The sequence below is a fragment of the Coregonus lavaretus genome (genome assembly GCF_964263955.1).
Source record: "Coregonus lavaretus genome assembly, contig: HAP1_SCAFFOLD_2566, whole genome shotgun sequence".
Taxonomy (NCBI): domain Eukaryota; kingdom Metazoa; phylum Chordata; class Actinopteri; order Salmoniformes; family Salmonidae; genus Coregonus; species Coregonus lavaretus.
The window spans coordinates 40,001-58,333 of record NW_028159185.1 but is presented as its reverse complement, the minus strand read 5'-3'; the positions used below and the strand labels follow the sequence as shown (position 1 = coordinate 58,333).

Sequence of the window (18,333 nt, the reverse complement as noted above, 5' to 3'; positions counted from 1 at the left end):
GAAAACACTTCAATTTGGTTCTTTCCCATGGTAAATCAATATTTAGTAAACAATTAGGGTCCAATTATTATTTTAATTACCTATTCGGTAACATTATTCTCGTGCGCTTTTTGTTTCCAGGTTCGCTTTCCCAACTGGCTCGGTGTTCCCGCTCCTTCTCCTGATTTCCTGCCTATCTAACCGTCCCTTGTCTGGGTAAAGAACCGCGAAGCTGCTGTCTACGTGGACCGGTGGGGTTAACATCTTCCGTCCGCCTGCCAGCCTTGCCAGAAAATCTAAACAGAGAGACAGAGACATGGCGACGAATGGTACAAGAGCCTCGGATGGACACGTTCTAACGGAGGTGAATGCGGAGCCTAACGACAAACCCAAAACCTTGGTCGTCAAAGTTCAGAAAAAGGAACTTCCCGAAAGAGAGAACTGGACTGGAAAATTTGACTTTCTCCTGTCTTGCGTCGGGTACGCAATTGGACTCGGAAATGTCTGGAGATTTCCTTATCTATGTGGGAAGAACGGAGGAGGTAATCAAGATGTTGGCACTTTTCCGTGTTTTCAAAAACAAAAGGAGGCAAAAAACATAAATAATCTCAATTGCTCCTTTTCTCTCCCGACTGTGCGTAATGACTCGCACATTTGTGGGCAACGCTCCGATATCATTCATTTGAGGCGCTGTAGTGTGAAACAAAATATTGGGTTTATCACTGTATCTCTTTAGATTATTTGAAATGTTAATGGTGTATCAATGCAATGGCTCACTCTTATTCACGATTATATTTTTGCTTACTCACCTTTGATCTTCTGTTCAGGGGCCTTCTTGATTCCCTACTTTTTGACGCTCATATTTGCTGGTATGCCCCTGTTTCTGCTCGAAACGTCCCTCGGTCAGTACACGTCGATTGGAGGGCTTGGGGTGTGGAAACTGGCTCCCATGTTCAAAGGTAAATCAAAACCCCGTGTTTAGGTTCACCTGAAATACATCACGTTATATAAGACAAATAGCTGACCTCAAATACTCTTCTTGCTGGTTGACCATAAACGCAATTTGTATTTCTGTGCATGTCTCCAGTCCCGATAGTTTTACAGATCAAACTTCATATTTAGCTAATGCTTTTATATATATATATATATATTTCCAATTATTTCATTTTGTATTAAATGACAGTATATAAATACCTAATTCCTAATCTCCCTGTTCTAGGTGTTGGTCTGGCCGCTGCAGTGCTTTCTTTCTGGCTAAACATCTACTATATAGTTATCATTGCCTGGGCCATTTACTATCTGTGGTCCTCCTTTACTAGTGTGAGTATGATAAAATCAAGTTTTAAAAAAAGATGAATGAATTCATTGAAGGTTTCAAAAAGGAAAACACATTTCCCAAATGAATATCTTTAAGTGACATGACATTGAAAATGTTGGGGCCATTTTGACCATTTGTATCCTGAAAATAAAGAAATACAATTTCTTGTGTGCATAGTTAATTCCAAAGATATTGAATTTGGCCATCAGTACCCCTTCAACAAATTAGGTTGCATGACGCTTGAAAGAGATTGGCAAAATGACAAGAGAGAGAGAGAGAGAGAGAAAAAAAGAGCTTTCTTTTGTTTTTCCAGGAGCTACCATGGCAATCATGTGGAAATTCTTGGAACACAGAACGCTGTTACACCAACTACAGCATCTTGAACGCTGCCAACCTCACCAGCGCCGTTCAGGAATTCTGGGAGTAAGAACAAGTAGTTTTATTTCAATTTTTATTTTGATATGCATGGTATTTGGCTGTGGTTGGACCATGCAGTGTTACTGGTGTAAAACAATGAGTCATGGGGTTGAAAAATAATTCATGAATACATTTCATTGACTGGTAGATTGGTTGATTGATTGATTGTGTTGTCCTATAGACGTAACATGCACCAGTTGACAGACGGTCTGGAGAAGCCTGGGGAGATCAGAGCGCCTCTGGCCATCACGCTGGCCATCGCCTGGGTCCTCGTCTATTTCTGTATCTGGAAAGGTGTCGCCTGGACCGGGAAGGTAGGAGGCTGCCACCGACTAAATTGATAGGGTAGGGGCTTAAGATGCTAAATCCACTTGGGAATCTTGACATTCGATTTTGTCTGCTATATTGGATTTTGGGGGATAATCCAACATGCCCCCCCCCCCCCCCCGGTTTATTTGCAAACGTAGGAGGCATGGCTACAGATTCAAAATCCATAGAGAGACCTTTGACTGGAAAAAAATTACAGTTGATCTGTGCCTGGGCCCTGTCTCTAATAATGAGTATTAAGTAGTTAAATGCATCTGTTAAAGGTCAACTGCCCCTTACAACCAACTTGTCTGGTTTTTAACGGCCTATGTGGCATCGATATGAGTCAGAAACATTAACAGAAACATGAATAAAAGCCAGTGACTTCAAAGTGTAAATAGGATAATTTTGGTCATAAAGTCGGTCTTGTCCAAAACTGAATTTTGTAAGTGAGTTCATCACGACTTATTGGAGGGTAGGGTAGGGAGTACGATCATGCACACTTGCCCAGTGTCCACTGACACGAGAGAAGCAGCTGTGCTGATTTGCGCTCTATCAACTGGTTGCGCGCTATCCAATCATAGAAGCCAGAACCTCCAGAAAGTGAGACAGACCTGCCCAGTACGCAGCGCCTCAGACTTTTACATAAGACAACACGTCACCAATGTTATGTTGAAATAACCCTAGGCCCTAAGCCCTTTATGGACTGATCACTCGCTGATGTGTTTGACAGTGTCAATCACTCAAGTCTGCAACTATTTTTTTGGGGGGGGGCAAAATGAGAATTGAGACGATCAGAGAGAGCACTTGTATCCCAACTGCAACTTGTTTTGTAATATATGATTCCCTATTAAACACTACCAGACAGACTCACACACTGGTAATTGATAGTGAGAAAGTTGTAAAAACGCACACAAGTCGCCACTCGCCAGTGACTTGATAAGCTGATTGTGGCCTGGCTGCTCAATGTGCCTGCTAGCTACTGACTATTTTAAAGGAGTGACTATTTTGAGGAAGTGGCTATGTTGTTGCTACGTTGAATCAGGAGGGACAAACAACAGTACCTGCCATGGTACGATATGCAAACATAATCCACCCACCCACATCAAACCAAACCCACCCACCCACATCAAACCAAACCCCCAAGACAACTCTAGTTTGGCTTCAGTCATGGCAGTTAAATGACCAAATCTCACTCTTAGTGGCCTCATGGGTGGAATGTTATTAATATATTTCATTATTTCATAATTAATCCACTTTTTTTCTCAACTTTGAAATTCTGGTGTTTCTACAGTGGCTTGCGAAAGTATTCACCCACCTTGTCATTTTTCCTATTTTGTTGCCTTACAACCTGGAATTAAAATGGATTTTTTGGGGGGCTTGTGTCATTTGATTTACACAACATGCCTACTTTGAAGATGCAACATTTATTTTTTATTGTGAAACAAACAAGAAATAAGACATAAAAACAGAAAACTTGAGCGTGCATAACTATTCTAAACCCCCCCCCCCCCCACAAAGCCAATACTTTGTAGAGCCACCTTTTGCCGTAATTACAGCTGCAAGTCTCTTGGGGTATGTCTCTATAAGCTTGGCACATCTAGCCACTGGGATTTTTGCCTATTCTTCAAGGCAAAACTGCTCCAGCTCCTTCAAGTTGGATGGGTTCCACTGGTGTACAGCAATCTTTAAGTCATACCACAGATTCACAATTGGATTGAGGTCTGGGCTTTGACTAGGCCCTTCCAAGACATTTAAATGTTTCCCCTTAAACCACTAAAGTGTTACTTTAGCAGTATGCTTAGGGTCATTGTCCTGCTGGAAGGTGAACCTCCGTCCCAGTCTCAAATCTCTGGAAGACTGAAACAGGTTTCCCTCAAGAATTTCCCTGTATTTAGTGCAATCCATCATTCCTTCAATTCTGACCAGTTTCCCAGTCCCTGCCGATGAAAAACATTACATTTACATTTTAGTCATTTAGCAGACGCTCTTATCCAGAGCGACTTACAGTTAGTGAATACATGTTTTATTTTATTTTTTATACTGGCCCCCCGTGGGAATCGAACCCACAACCATGGCGTTGCAAACGCCATGCTCTATCAACTGAGCTACATCCCTGCCGGCCATTCCTTCCCCTACCCTGGATGACGCTGGGCCAATTGTGCGCCGCCCATGAGTCTCCCGGTCGCGGCCGGCTGCGACAGAGCCTGGATTCGAACCAGGATCTCTAGTGGCACAGTTAGCACTGCGATGCAGTGCCTTAGACCACTGCGCCACTCAGGACACCACAGCATGATGCTGCCACCACCATGCTTCACTGTGGGGATTGTGTTCTCGGGGTGATGAGAGGTATTGGGTTTGAGCCAGACATAGCGGTTTCCTTGATGGCCAAAAAGCTCAATTTTAGTCTCATCTGACCAGAGTACCTTCTTCAATATGTTTGGGGAGTCTCCCACATGGCTTTTGGCCAACACCAAACGTGTTTGCTTATTTATTTCTTTAAGCAATGGCTTTTTTCTGGCCACTCTTCCATAAAGCCCAGCTCTGTGGAGTGTACGGCTTAAAGTGGTCCTATGGACAGATACTCCAATCTCCGCTGTGGAGCTTTGCAGCTCCTTCAGGGTTATCTTTGGTCTCATTGTTGCCTCTCTGATTAATGCCCTCCTTGCCTGGTCCGTGCATTTTGGTGGGCGGCCCTCTCTTGGCAGGTTTGTTGTGGTGCCATATTCTTTCCATTTTTTAATAATGGATTTAATGGTGCTCTGTGGGTTTCTGATATTTTTTATAACCCAACCCTGATCTGTACTTCTCCACAACTTTGTCCTTGACCTGTTTGGAGAGCTCCTTGTTCTTCATGGTGCCGCTTGCTTGGTGGTGCCCCTTGCTTAGTGGTGTTGCAGACTCTGGGGCCTTTCAGAACAGGTGTCTATATACTGAGATCATGTGACAGATCATGTGACACTTAGATTGCACACAGGTGGACTTTATTTAACTAATTATGTGACTTCTGAAGGTAATTGGTTGCACCAGATCTTATTTAGGGGCTTCATAGCAAAGGGGGTGAATACATATGCACGCACCACTTTTCCGTTATTTATTTTGTATACATTTTTGAAACAAGTTATTTTGACTATTTTGTGAAATCCAAATAAAAATACATTTAAATTACAGGTTGTAATGCAACAAAATAGGAAAAACGCCAAGGGGGATGAATACTTTTGCAAGGCACTGTAGAAAATCCGGTGTTTCTATGTCAAACGGTTTTGTTATATTCCAGTCTTCTGTGATGTATATAAAGTATAATATTGGGATGCAAACTCAAAATGTAATATATTTCAACTCTACAGTGAGGGAAAAAAGTATTTGATCCCCTGCTGATTTTGTACTTTTGCCCACTGACAAAGAAATGATCAGTCTATAATTTTAATGGTAGGTTTATTTGAACAGTGAGAGACAGAATAACAACAAAAAAATCCAGAAAAACGCATGCCAAAAATGTTATAAATTGATTTGCATTTTAATGAGGGAAATACGTATTTGACCCCCTCTCAATGAGAAAGATTTCTGGCTCCCAGGTGTTTTTTATAAAGGTAACGAGCTGAGATTAGGAGCACACTCTTAAAGGGAGTGCTCCTAATCTCAGTTTGTCACCAGTATAAAAGACACCTGTCCACAGAAGCAATCAATCAATCAGATTCCAAACTCTCCACCTTGGCCAAGACCAAAGAGCTCTCCAAGGATGTCAGGGACAAGATTGTAGACCTACACAAGGCTGGAATGGGCTACAAGACCATCGCCAAGCAGTTTGGTGAGAAGGTGACAACAGTTGGTGCGATTATTCGCAAATGGAAGAAACACAAAATAACTGTCAATCTCCCTCGGCCTGGGGCTCCATGCAAGATCTCACCTTGTGGAGTTGCAATGATCATGAGAACGGTGAGGAATCAGCCCAGAACTACACGGGAGGATCTTGTCAATGATCTCAAGGCAGCTGGGACCATAGTCACCAAGAAAACAATTGGTAACACACTACGCCGTGAAGGACTGAAATCCTGCAGCGCCCGCAAGGTCCCCCTGCTCAAGAAAGCACATATACAGGCCCGTCTGAAGTTTGCCAATGAACATCTGAATGATTCAGAGGAGAGCTGGGTGAAAGTGTTGTGGTCAGATGAGACCAAAATTGAGCTCTTTGGCATCAACTCAACTCACCGTGTTTTGAGGAGGAGGAATGCTGCCTATGACCCCAAGAACACCATCCCCACCGTCAAACATGGAGGTGGAAACATTATGCTTTGGGGGTGTTTTTCTGCTAAGGGGACAGGACAACTTCACCGCATCAAAGGGACGATGGACAGGGCCATGTACCGTCAAATCTTGGGTGAGAACCTCCTTCCCTCAGCCAGGGCATTGAAAATGGATCGTGGAAGGGTATTCCAGCATGACAATGACCAAAAACACACGGCCAAGGCAACAAAGGAGTGGCTCAAGAAGAAGCACATTAAGGTCCTGGAGTGGCCTAGCCAGTCTCCAGACCTTAATCCCATAGATAATCTGTGGAGGGAGCTAAGGGTTCGAGTTGCCAAATGTCAGCCTCGAAACCTTAATGGGACAAAATCCCTCCTGAGATGTGTGCAAACCTGGTGGCCAACTACAAGAAACATCTGACCTCTGTGATTGCCAACAAGGGTTTTGCCACCAAGTACTAAGTCATGTTTTGTAGAGGGGTCAAATATTTATTTCCCTCATTAAAATGCAAATCAATTTATAACATTTTTGACATGCGTTTTTCTGGATTTTTGTTGTTGTTATTCTGTCTCTCACTGTTCAAATAAACCTACCATTAAAATTATAGACTGATCATGTCTTTGTCAGTGGGCAAACGTACAAAATCAGCAGGGGATCAAACATTTTTTCCCCTCACTGTATATCTGACATGGTACAGGTGTCCTCTTTTTTTAAAGTCCATAACCATGTGTGTGAGGTGTATACTTTTGTTTCAAAGTAGATTTGTTTAAGACTACCAAGAAACACAGTGTCACCCTGATTTAGCCCTCTGCAATAAATGAATGAGAAATCTTAAAAACTAGGCCAAATCAGGAAGTACAGTCACCCTTTAAGTCGGTGTTTGCATAATTCCATTGTTTTGTATTCTAACGAGTGTCTCCCTCGCTCCCTGTTTCAGGTGGTGTACTTCTCAGCAACGTACCCCTACTTCATGCTCTTCATCCTCTTCTGCCGCGGCATCACTCTCCCCGGAGCCATCGATGGAATCCTCTTCTATATCACGCCCAACTTTGAAAAGCTCAAAGAATCAGAGGTAGCTAGCCTTTATCAGTGAACAACAAATACAGAGCGAGGAAGGATGCTGATTGCTGTATGTGATGCTGTGATTTGCAGTGTGTTTTGACTTGCAGTGTGTTTTGACTTGCAGTGTGTTTTGACTTGCAGTGCGTTTTGACTTGCAGTGCATTTTGACATACTGTGTGTTTTGACTTGCAGTGCGTTTTGACTTGCAGTGTGTTTTGACTTGCAGTGCATTTTGACTTGCAGTGTGTTTTGACTTGCAGTGCGTTTTGACTTTCAGTGCGTTTTGACTTGCAGTGTGTTCTGACTTGCAGTGCATTTTGACTTGCAGTGCATTTTGACTTGCAGTGTGTTTTGACTCTCTGTCTCTGTTCTTGTCAGGTGTGGTTGGATGCTGCCACTCAGATCTTTTTTTCTTATGGGCTGGGTCTGGGATCACTGATCGCTCTGGGAAGCTACAACCCCTTCAATAATAATGTTTACAGGTAGGTTTATATCTTTAATACCTCTCAATCCAGCTCTTTACTGCAGCTTATATTCTGCCTCTGCCAATGATGTGTGGACCTATGTCAATGGATTATTCTGCTGTAAGATAGAGGTGAGAGAGAGAGAGAATGAGAGAGTGAGAGAGAGAGAGAGAGAGAGAGAATGAGAGAGAGAGAGAGAACGAGAGAGAGAGAGAGAGAGAGAGAGAGAGAGAACGAGAGAGAGAACGAGAGAGAGAGAGAGAGAGAGAACGAGAGAGAGAGAGAGAGAACGAGAGAGAGAGAGGTGAGAGAGAGAGAGAGAGAGCGAGAGAGAGAGAGAGAGAGAGAGAGAGAGAGAGAGAGAGAGAGAGAGAGAGAGAGAGAGAGAGAGAGAAAACACATCTGTCAGCTGCCACTTCATCTCTGTCTCTCTCCATTTTCTATCCTGGCAATGAACAAACAAATACCCCATCTCTGAAATGAATGGGTCAATCCATTGACATTGCAGTAACGCTCAGCTATAGAATGCAAAATCCTCCCTCCCTCCCTCCCTCCCTCCCTCCCTCCCTCCCTCCCTCCCTCCCTCCCTCCCTCCCTTCCAAAGGAAATGCGCTGTGGTTTGATAAGGCTTCCATATCAGTGTGCCAACAGCCATTCCAATCCATGCTTTGTCTTTCTCTCTCCCTGCAGAGATTCTGTCATTGTGTGCTGCATCAACTCGTTCACCAGCATGTTCGCTGGCTTGGTCATCTTCTCCATTGTGGGCTTCATGGCCAACGTGACTAAGAGACCTATAATAGAAGTAGCAGCCTCAGGTAATCACTATTGCTATTGCTAATTGCTATTATATAGATATAGATATATAGACTATTGATGTGGATCTTAGTGGAACAATAAAGCATTTAATGCTACGATTTACACGATACACGATTTCGCCAAGTTTTTTCCATCCCAGACTAATTTTCATGATTGGGGTGAAATCCTATAAACTGTTTTTAAGATACCAAGGATCATTTAGCTATTGGATTTAAAATTTTAGGACACTTTTTTTTTGGATGAAACATTGAATATGGCCTTACTGCTATTAACCCATAGAAATGCATTGAATAACAGCTTCACACATGGATTAACAGATAGTCCCCCCAAAAAATCTAAAGGAAATTTGTTCTGAAGTTTCTGTCCTATATCTGAGAGATACATGTGAAAGATCAGGAAACTATATACACTACCGTTCAAAAGTTTGGGGTCACATAGAAATGTCCTTGTTTTCCATGAAAACATACAGTGGGGAAAAAAAGTATTTAGTCAGCCACCAATTGTGCAAGTTCTCCCACTTAAAAAGATGAGAGAGGCCTGTAATTTTCATCATAGGTACACGTCAACTATGACAGACAAATTGAGATTTTTTTTTCCAGAAAATCACATTGAAATCAATCACTTTGATTTGTTACTTTGGTCCCAGCTCTCTGCAGGTCATTCACTAGGTCCCCCCGTGTGGTTCTGGGATTTTTGCTCACCGTTCTTGTGATCATTTTGACCCCACGGGGTGAGATCTTGCGTGGAGCCCCAGATCGAGGGAGATTATCAGTGGTCTTGTATGTCTTCCATTTCCTAATAATTGCTCCCACAGTTGATTTCTTCAAATCAAGCTGCTTACCTATTGCAGATTCAGTCTTCCCAGCCTGGTGCAGGTTTACAATTTTGTTTCTGGTGTCCTTTGACAGCTCTTTGGTCTTGGTCATAGTGGAGTTTGGAGTGTGACTGTTTGAGGTTGTGGACAGGTGTCTTTTATACTGATAACAAGTTCAAACAGGTGCCATTAATACAGGTAACGAGTGGAGGACAGAGGAGCCTCTTAAAGAAGAAGTTACAGGTCTGTGAGAGCCAGAAATCTTGCTTGTTTGTAGGTGACCAAATACTTATTTTCCACCATAATTTGCAAATAAATTCCTAAAAAATCCTACAATGTGCTTTTCTGGATTTTTTTTCCTCATTTTGTCTGTCATAGTTGACGTGTACCTATGATGAAAATTACAGGCCTCTCTCATCTTTTTAAGTGGGAGAACTTGCACAATTGGTGGCTGACTAAATACTTTTTTCCCCCACTGTACATGAAATGAGTTTGAATAGGAAATAAAGCAAAATGAATAGGAAATGTAGTCATTGACAAGGTTAGAAATAATGATTTTTAATTGAAATAATAATTGTGTCCTTCAAACTTTGCTTTCATCAAATAATCCTCCATTTGCAGCAATTACAGCCTTGCAGACCTTTGGCATTCTAGTTGTCAATTTGTTGAGGTAATCTGAAGAGATGTCAACCCATGCTTACTGAAGCACGTCCCACAAGTTGGATTGGCTTGATGGGCACTGCTTACGTACCATACGGTCAAGCTGCTCCCACAACAGCTCAATAGGGTTGAGATCCGGTGACTGTGCTGGCCACTCCATTATAGACAGAATACCAGCTGACTGCTTCTTCCCTAAATAGTTATTGCATAGTTTGGAGCTGTGCTTTGGGTCATTGTCCTGTTATAGGAGGAAATTGGCTCCAATCAAGTGCCGTCCACAGGGTATGGCATGGCGTTGCAAAATGGAGTGATAGCCTTTCTTCTTCAAGATCCCTTTTACCCTGTACAAATCTCCCACTTTACCACCACCAAAGCACCCCCAGACCATCACATTGCCTCCACCATGCTTGACAGATGGCATCAAGCACTCCTCCAGCATCTTTTCATTTGGTCTGCGTCTCACAAATGTTCTTCTTTGTGATCCGAAAACCTCAAACTTCGATTCGTCTGTCCATAACACTTTTTTCCAATCTTCCTCTGTCCAGTGTCTGTGTTCTTTTTCCCATTTTAATCTTTTATTTTTATTGGCCAGTCTGAGATATGGCTTTTTCTTTGCAACTCTGCCTAGAAGGTCAGCATCCCGGAGTCGCCTCTTCACTGTTGACGTTGAGACTGGTGTTTTGCGGGTACTATTTAATGAAGCTGCCAGTTGAGGACCTATGAGGTGTCTGTTTCTCAAACTAGACACTAATGTATTTGTCCTCTTGCTCAGTTGTGCACTGGGGCCTCCCACTCCTCTTTCTATTCTGGTTAGAGCCAGTTTGCGCTGTTCTGTGAAGGGAGTAGTACACAGCGTTGTACGAGATCTTCAGTTTCTTGGCAATTTCTCGCATGGAATAGCCTTCATTTCTCAGAACAAGAATAGACTGACGAGTTTCAGAAGAAAGTTATTTGTTTCTGGCCATTTTGAGGCTGTAATCGAACCCACAATTGCTGATGCTCCAGATACTCAACTAGTCTCAAGAAGGCCAGTTTTATTGCTTCTTTAATCAGCACAACAGTTTTCAGCTGTGCTAACGTAATTGCAAAATGGTTTTCTAATGATCAATTAGCCTTTTAAAATGATAAACTTGGATTAGCAAACACAACGTGCCATTGGAACACAGGGCTGATGGTTTCTGATAATGGGCCTCTGTACGCCTATGTAGATATTCCATTAAAAATCACCCGTTTCCAGCAACAATAGCCATTTACAACATGTGTCTACACTGTATTTGTCAAGCGTGCTGTAGGTGGGTGTAGTGGTGGAATCAAGCGCAGGACACCGAAGTATAGTCCAAAAGACTTTAGTAATATTTCCAACAAGGAAAATATGAACACACGTGCCCGAAGGCGAAATTACGCACGAAGGCGACAAAATAACGGCGCACTAAACATGTGCGAAAAACGTTCCAACGTAGTGGAGTGCAGCTCAACCGAGCGAGAATGCAACAAACAAGCAACACAACGACAGCAAAATATTCAATAACACACAACACTAGACAAACACAACGAGAAACTTATAAGACACTAATTACGCTAAACGAGAAACAGGTGTCCCAACAAACAGACAAAAGCAAACGAACATGAAACATACAACGGTGGCAGCTAGTATTCCGGAGACAACGAACGCCGAAGCCTGCCCGAACAAGGAAGAGAGGCAGCCTCGGCCGAAACCGTGACAGTATTTCTGATCAATTTGATGTTATTTTAATGGACAAAAAAAATGCTTTTCTTTCGAAAACAAGGACATTTCTAAGTGATCTCAAATTTTTGAACGGTAGTGTATATATCAATTATTATTATTATATACATTTATTTTTTTACCCCTTATTTTAGGCACTAAACTATCTCCAAATATGCTTCCATTAGTTTTTTTAACCGGTAACAGGCTACCTTCAGGATAGTCTTGTGAAGCTTGTGGGCGTCCTAGAGCAAAATGTACGCATCCTAGACATGTACGTGTTCGCGAGAATCACACCTTTCCACAGAGAGGTCATATTAGTGTGTAGCCCAAACCGTTCAGACGCTACAGACAAAAGTTGGCAGATCGGATGTACCGACTTCAGACGAGTCCCGTGACGCTTGTGGGGGTCGTAGAGGAAAACGTAGTTGAAGCTTGCGGGGCTTCGGAAAATCGACTCGGGGGGTTGGTTTAAAAAATCAGATTTTAAGAAGATACATTTTTGAAACAGGAGAGGTTTAGCCATGATTTCATGGCTGTGGTAACTAGTGGCTACCCAACACGCACCGTGAGGACCGAGGTAATGGAAGACAGATTGGTGGAGCTTTAGAGAGAACGCTCCAGAAGCCTTTTCAATAATAAAAGTTTTATAACACCTCCAATCCTTTATGTAGAATATAAAGTCCATACTGGTCACATCTGACCAACCATTCTGAATTGGAGGTGTTGTGTTGCCCGTGTAAACGCAGCGAATGCTATATAAATAAATAAATTGCCTATACCTATGAGCCATCAAGTGATTTACCGGAACACATAGCAATGGTACCGTAGTACCGTAGGTTCTCATTGAACATGCCAGGATTAGGCTTAATCTGGGTCCAGGAAGGAAACCGGTCCTTAGAGCAAATCCTTGCAACCCATACCTATGAGCCATTTAAGTGAGTTTTTTAAAACACTATCCTATATGTGTATTTTAAACAGGACCGGGAGGTATAAGGTTGTCATATCCCGTCTCTCTGACTGCCTGTCCGTGTTGTGTTGCAGGTCCAGGCTTGGCGTTCTTGGCCTACCCAGAGGCAGTAACCCAGCTGCCCATCTCTCTGACTGCCTGTCTGTGTTGTGTTGCAGGTCCAGGCTTGGCGTTCTTGGCCTACCCAGAGGCAGTAACCCAGCTGCCCATCTCTCCTCTCTGGGCGATACTGTTCTTCTCTATGCTGCTGATGCTGGGCATCGACAGTCAGGTGAGGGAACAACAGCCATTTGGAGTTCATGTTTGTGTTGTCCTGTGTTGTTGTGTTGTCCTGTGTTTGTTGTGTTGTCCTGCGTTGTTGTGTTGTTGTGTTGTTGTGTTGTTTTGTCCTGTGTTGTTGTGTTGTTGTGTTGTTGTGTTGTTGTGTTGTCCTGCGTTGTTGTGTTGTTGTGTTGTTGTGTTGTTTTGTCCTGTGTTGTTGTGTTGTGTTGTCCTGTATTGTGATGTGTTGTGTTGTCCTGTGTTGTGTTGTTGTGTTGTGTTGTCCTGTATTGTGATGTGTTGTGTTGTCCTGTGTTGTGTTGTGTTGTTGTGTTGTGTTGGACCATGGATGTACAGTAGTATTATCCATCCAATGCAGTGCTTGACTTGGTTGAGCTAAAGGATTGCAATACGTTTTGGCTACTATTCTACAAGAGGTGCAGGAACTTAAGCAGTAGAACATGTCAGGTGCAGGAATTCAGTTCAAGTCGAGCACTGATCTAATGTATCTAACCTAAGGGGTATACTGCAAAGGAGGATCAAGGAGTTAGCCAGCTAACTTACCTTTTAATTTTTCAGAAAGATAAATTTGAAATAGACATAATCTAATTGATTCAACAAACGCTTAGCTTTTTTAATTAACCATCAAATCAATAGTTATTTCTGGTTGCTTATCAAAGTTAGCTGATCAACTCATTGAATCTGCTTTGTAGTATATCCCTGTAGTAGTGTACTGTGGAGGTACAGTATAATCTAATGTGTTGTGTAGTAGTGTACTGTGGAGGTACAGTATTCCCAGCAAACCAAAATTGGTTCTGTGAAAGTTCCCAGAACATTTGTTACGTTGCGTCAAATGTTCTCATAACACAAAAACTGTTCAGTTGTGATGATGATTATACAATGTTTGTATAAAACATTCGACTGATGTTGTAAGAATGTTCCCAGAACACATTTTGTCTGTTTGTGTTATTACGTTACCTGGAAACCTAATGAGAACGTTTGGGGAATGTTCTGTGGTGGTTTTTACAGATGTTGTGCACAACAGTTTAGTGAATGTTAGGATAACGTTCTGATGACATTTAATTACATTAAAAAAAAAAATCAGATTGTTATCTAAAACATTCTTTGAATGTTTTTTTGGGGATGTTATCATCCTAACGTTAGATAAAAACCCTAACTAGAACTTAATGGGAATCTTAGCTAATGTTCTTGGAATGTTCCCAGTTTGCTGGGTTATCTAATATCGTTATCTTCTGTGTAGTTCTGCACGGTGGAGGGCTTCATCACTGCGTTGGTGGATGAGTTCCCCAGGGCTCTGAGAGGAAGAAGAGAACTCTTCATCGCTGCCGTCTGCCTGGTGTCTTATATCATCGGCCTGTCCAACATCACACAGGTACGGCACACACACACACACAGGTACAGTACACACACACACACAGGTACAGTACACACACACACACACACAGGTACGGCACACACACACACAGGTACGGCACACACACACACACAGGTACGGCACACACACACACACAGGTACGGCACACACACACACACACAGGTACGGTACACACACACACACAGGTACGGCACACACACACACACACAGGTACAGTACACACACACACACAGGTACAGTACACACACACACACAGGTACGGCACACACACACACACACACAGGTACAGTACACACACACACACAGGTACGGCACACACACACACACAGGTACGGCACACACACACACACAGGTACGGCACACACACACACACAGGTACGGCACACACACACACACAGGTACGGTACACACACACACACACAGGTACGGCACACACACACAGGTACGGTACACACACACACACAGGTACGGCACACACACACACACAGGTACGGCACACACACACACACAGGTACGGCACACACACACACACAGGTACGGCACACACACACACACAGGTACGGCACACACACACACACAGGTACGGTACACACACACACACAGGTACGGCACACACACACACACAGGTACGGCACACACACACACAGGTACGGCACACACACACAAATACGTCTTTATCTTGTTGTCTGGACATTGCTTCAGCCAGAAAACCAGATTTCAACCAGAAAATGATGTCACTAATGTCCCATGTCAGATATTGCCAGCTGGGATTGGTCTTCATGGTGTATTGTATAGGGGGGAAAAAGTGCTCTGTCGTGGTTCACTTGAGGTAACTGGGTTCACTTGTATTGTGATGTAATGGCAGTGTAGTTAACTTTATCTGTGTTTATCTATCAGTTAGATAGATGTACTTATACTTTATCTGTGTAATGTACTCTGGTCAGATGAGACTAAAATTGAGCTTTTTGGCCATCAAGGAAAACACTATGTCTGGCACAAACCCAACACCTCTCATCACCCCGAGAACACCATCCCCACAGTGAAGCATGGTGGTGGCAGCATCATGCTGTGGGGATGTTTTTCATCGGCAGGGACTGGGAAACTGGTCAGAATTGAAGGAATGATGGATGACGCTAAATACATTTTTGAGGGAAACCTGTTTCAGTCTTCCAGAGATTTGAGACTGGGATGGAGGTTCACCTTCCAGCAGGACAATGACCCTAAGCATACTGCTAAAGCAACACTCGAGTGGTTTAAGGGGAAACATTGAAATGTCTTGGAATGGCCTAGTCAAAGCCCAGACCTCAATCCAATTGAGAATCTGTGGTATGACTTAAAGATTGCTGTACACCAGCGGAACCCATCCAACTTGAAGGAGCTGGAGCAGTTTTGCCTTGAAGAATGGGCAAAAATCCCAGTGGCTAGATGTGCCAAGCTTATAAAGACATACCCCAAGCGACTTGCAGCTGTAATTGCTGCAAAAGGTGGCTCTACAAAGTATTGACTTTGGGGGGGGTGAATAGTTATGCATGCTCAAAAAAATGGCATCTTCAAAGTGGTAGGCATGTCGTGTAAATCAAATGATACAAACCCCCCAAAAATCAATTTTAATTCCAGGTTGTAAGGCAACAAAATAGGGAAAATGCCAAGGGGGGGTGAATACTTTCGCAAGCCACTCTATATCATCTTTAAGTCTGTGTTCATTTTCCCTCAGTACAATAATATTACTTTAATAAGTTGTGTTGAAATCCATTCCTGTATCTGATCAGATGACGTAATGTAGTCAGTCTACCGCGTCATTCTAACTCATTCATCCACGAGCTCCCTCTTCCCCCCCTGGGCTCTTTCACAGGATCAAGCCAGGGGAAAACGATGATGTCTTCTCAAGCTCCACATCCCAAACTCCAAGGTCCAGAACTCTCCTCCTAAACCGTCGTCTACTCACTGATGTAGCGTGGCCACTGACCAATCACTGAACGCTCCAAGTCACCCCTCTAGTCCCCTGCTTGTATGAAACACTACCCACCCCATTGCACCGCTCTTCACAGCATCATCACATCTGTCACTGGAGATTCATGTCTGCATTCTTCTTGGATTGAATCAATCGGCCTAATCAGTTGTTCAGCTCTGCAGTTCCAGTCTACCCTGCACTAGAGCTGGGCTCCAGAGCCCTAAACCTCCCAGCCCTGAACGTCCCGGCCCTGAACGTCCCGGCCCTGAACTTCCCGGCCCTGAACTTCCCAGCCCTGAACTTCCCAGCCCTGAATTTCCCAGCCCTGAACGTCCCAGCCCTGAACGTCCCGGCCCTGAACGTCCCAGCCCTGAACTTCCCGGCCCTGAACGTCCCAGCCCTGAACGTCCCAGCCCTGAACGTCCCAGCCCTGAACGTCCCAGCCCTGAACGTCCCAGCCCTGAACTTCCCAGCCCTGAACGTCCCAGCCCTGAACGTCCCAGCCCTGAACTTCCCAGCCCTGAACTTCCCAGCCCTGAACGTCCCAGCCCTGAACTTCCCAGCCCTGAACGTCCCAGCCCTGAACGTCCCAGCCATGAGCCTCCTAGCCCTGAGCCTCCCAGGCACGCAAGCAGGCAGCTAGGCAGGCAAGCACATAGGCTACATCACATCAGATTGGTTCTATCTTCTATCCTGTATTCCCCCCATCCCTCCCTGACTTGCTGGTATCTTTCTGCCTCTCTCTGCACACACTTGCGAAGATTCTCCACAATTTAATGCCACCAGTTCTATGCCACCACCAGTTCTACGCCACCAGTACTATGCCCCCACCAGTTCTATGCCACCAGTTCTACGCCACCAGTTCTATGCCACCACCAGTTCTACGCCACCAGTTCTATGCCCCCACCAGTTCTATGCCACCAGTTCTACGCCACCAGTTCTATGCCCCCACCAGTTCTATGCCACCAGTTCTACGCCACCAGTTCTATGCCCCCTCCAGTTCTATGTCACCAGTTCTACGCCACCAGTTCTATGCCCCCTCCAGTTCTATGCCACCACCAGTTATATGCCACCAGTTCTATGCCACCACCAGTTCTATGCCACCAGTTCTATGCCCCCTCCAGTTCTATGCCACCAGTTCTATGCCACCAGTTCTATAATACCACCAGTTCTATGCCACCACCAGTTCTATACCACCATTTCTATACCACCAGTTCTATGCCACCAGTTCTATGCCACCACCAGTTCTATGCCACCAGTTCTATGCCACCAGTCCTATGCCACCAGTTCTATAATACCACCAGTTCTATACCACCAGTTCTATACCACCAGTTTTATGCCACCAGTTCTATGCTACCAGTTCTATGCCACCAGTTCTATGCCACCAGTTCTATGCCACCACCAGTTCTATGCCACCACCAGTTCTATACCACCAGTTTTATGCCACCAGTTCTATGCTACCAGTTCTATGCCACCAGTTCTATGCCACCAGTTCTATGCCACCACCAGTTCTATGCCACCACCAGTTTTATGCCACCAGTTCTATGCTACCAGTTCTATGCCACCAGTTCTATGCCACCAGTTCTATGCCACCACCAGTTCTATGCCACCACCAGTTCTATGCCACCAGTTCTATGCCACCAGTTCTATGCCACCAGTTCTATGCCACCAGTTCTATGTCACAGCTCGTTGTGAGGCCAAATTATGAAAACAAAGAGTTGTATATAAACGAGGAAACAAGTGATTGTGTCTCTAACACTCTCCTCTCCTATTCTGTTCTATTCTCTGCCTCTTCCAATAGGGTGGGCTTTATGTGTTCAAGCTGTTTGACTACTACTCTGCCAGCGGAATGTGCCTGCTCTTCCTGGTTTTCTTCGAGTGCGTCTCCATATCCTGGTTCTACGGTGAGTCAGTGACATCACTTCCTGTTAGTGCTATGGTGACATCACTA

The 18,333-nt window shown here is 44.0% G+C and overlaps 1 protein-coding gene across 1 annotated transcript in view; it reads left to right on the top strand.

Annotated features, from left to right (window-relative positions):
• Positions 1-295: 295 nt before the first annotated feature.
• Positions 296-18,333, top strand: part of LOC311123194 (sodium- and chloride-dependent GABA transporter 1-like) — a gene marked incomplete at its 5' end in the record, with an annotated part of 31,146 nt that continues 13,108 nt past the window's right edge. Inside the window, 11 exons of the mRNA XM_084197457.1 lie at positions 296-521; positions 807-938; positions 1,199-1,299; positions 1,611-1,720; positions 1,896-2,028; positions 7,203-7,337; positions 7,706-7,809; positions 8,482-8,606; positions 12,933-13,045; positions 14,297-14,428; positions 18,184-18,286. Of these exons, the coding sequence (XP_084053583.1) occupies positions 296-521; positions 807-938; positions 1,199-1,299; positions 1,611-1,720; positions 1,896-2,028; positions 7,203-7,337; positions 7,706-7,809; positions 8,482-8,606; positions 12,933-13,045; positions 14,297-14,428; positions 18,184-18,286 (1,414 nt within the window). The remainder of the gene's footprint in view (positions 522-806; positions 939-1,198; positions 1,300-1,610; positions 1,721-1,895; positions 2,029-7,202; positions 7,338-7,705; positions 7,810-8,481; positions 8,607-12,932; positions 13,046-14,296; positions 14,429-18,183; positions 18,287-18,333) is intronic.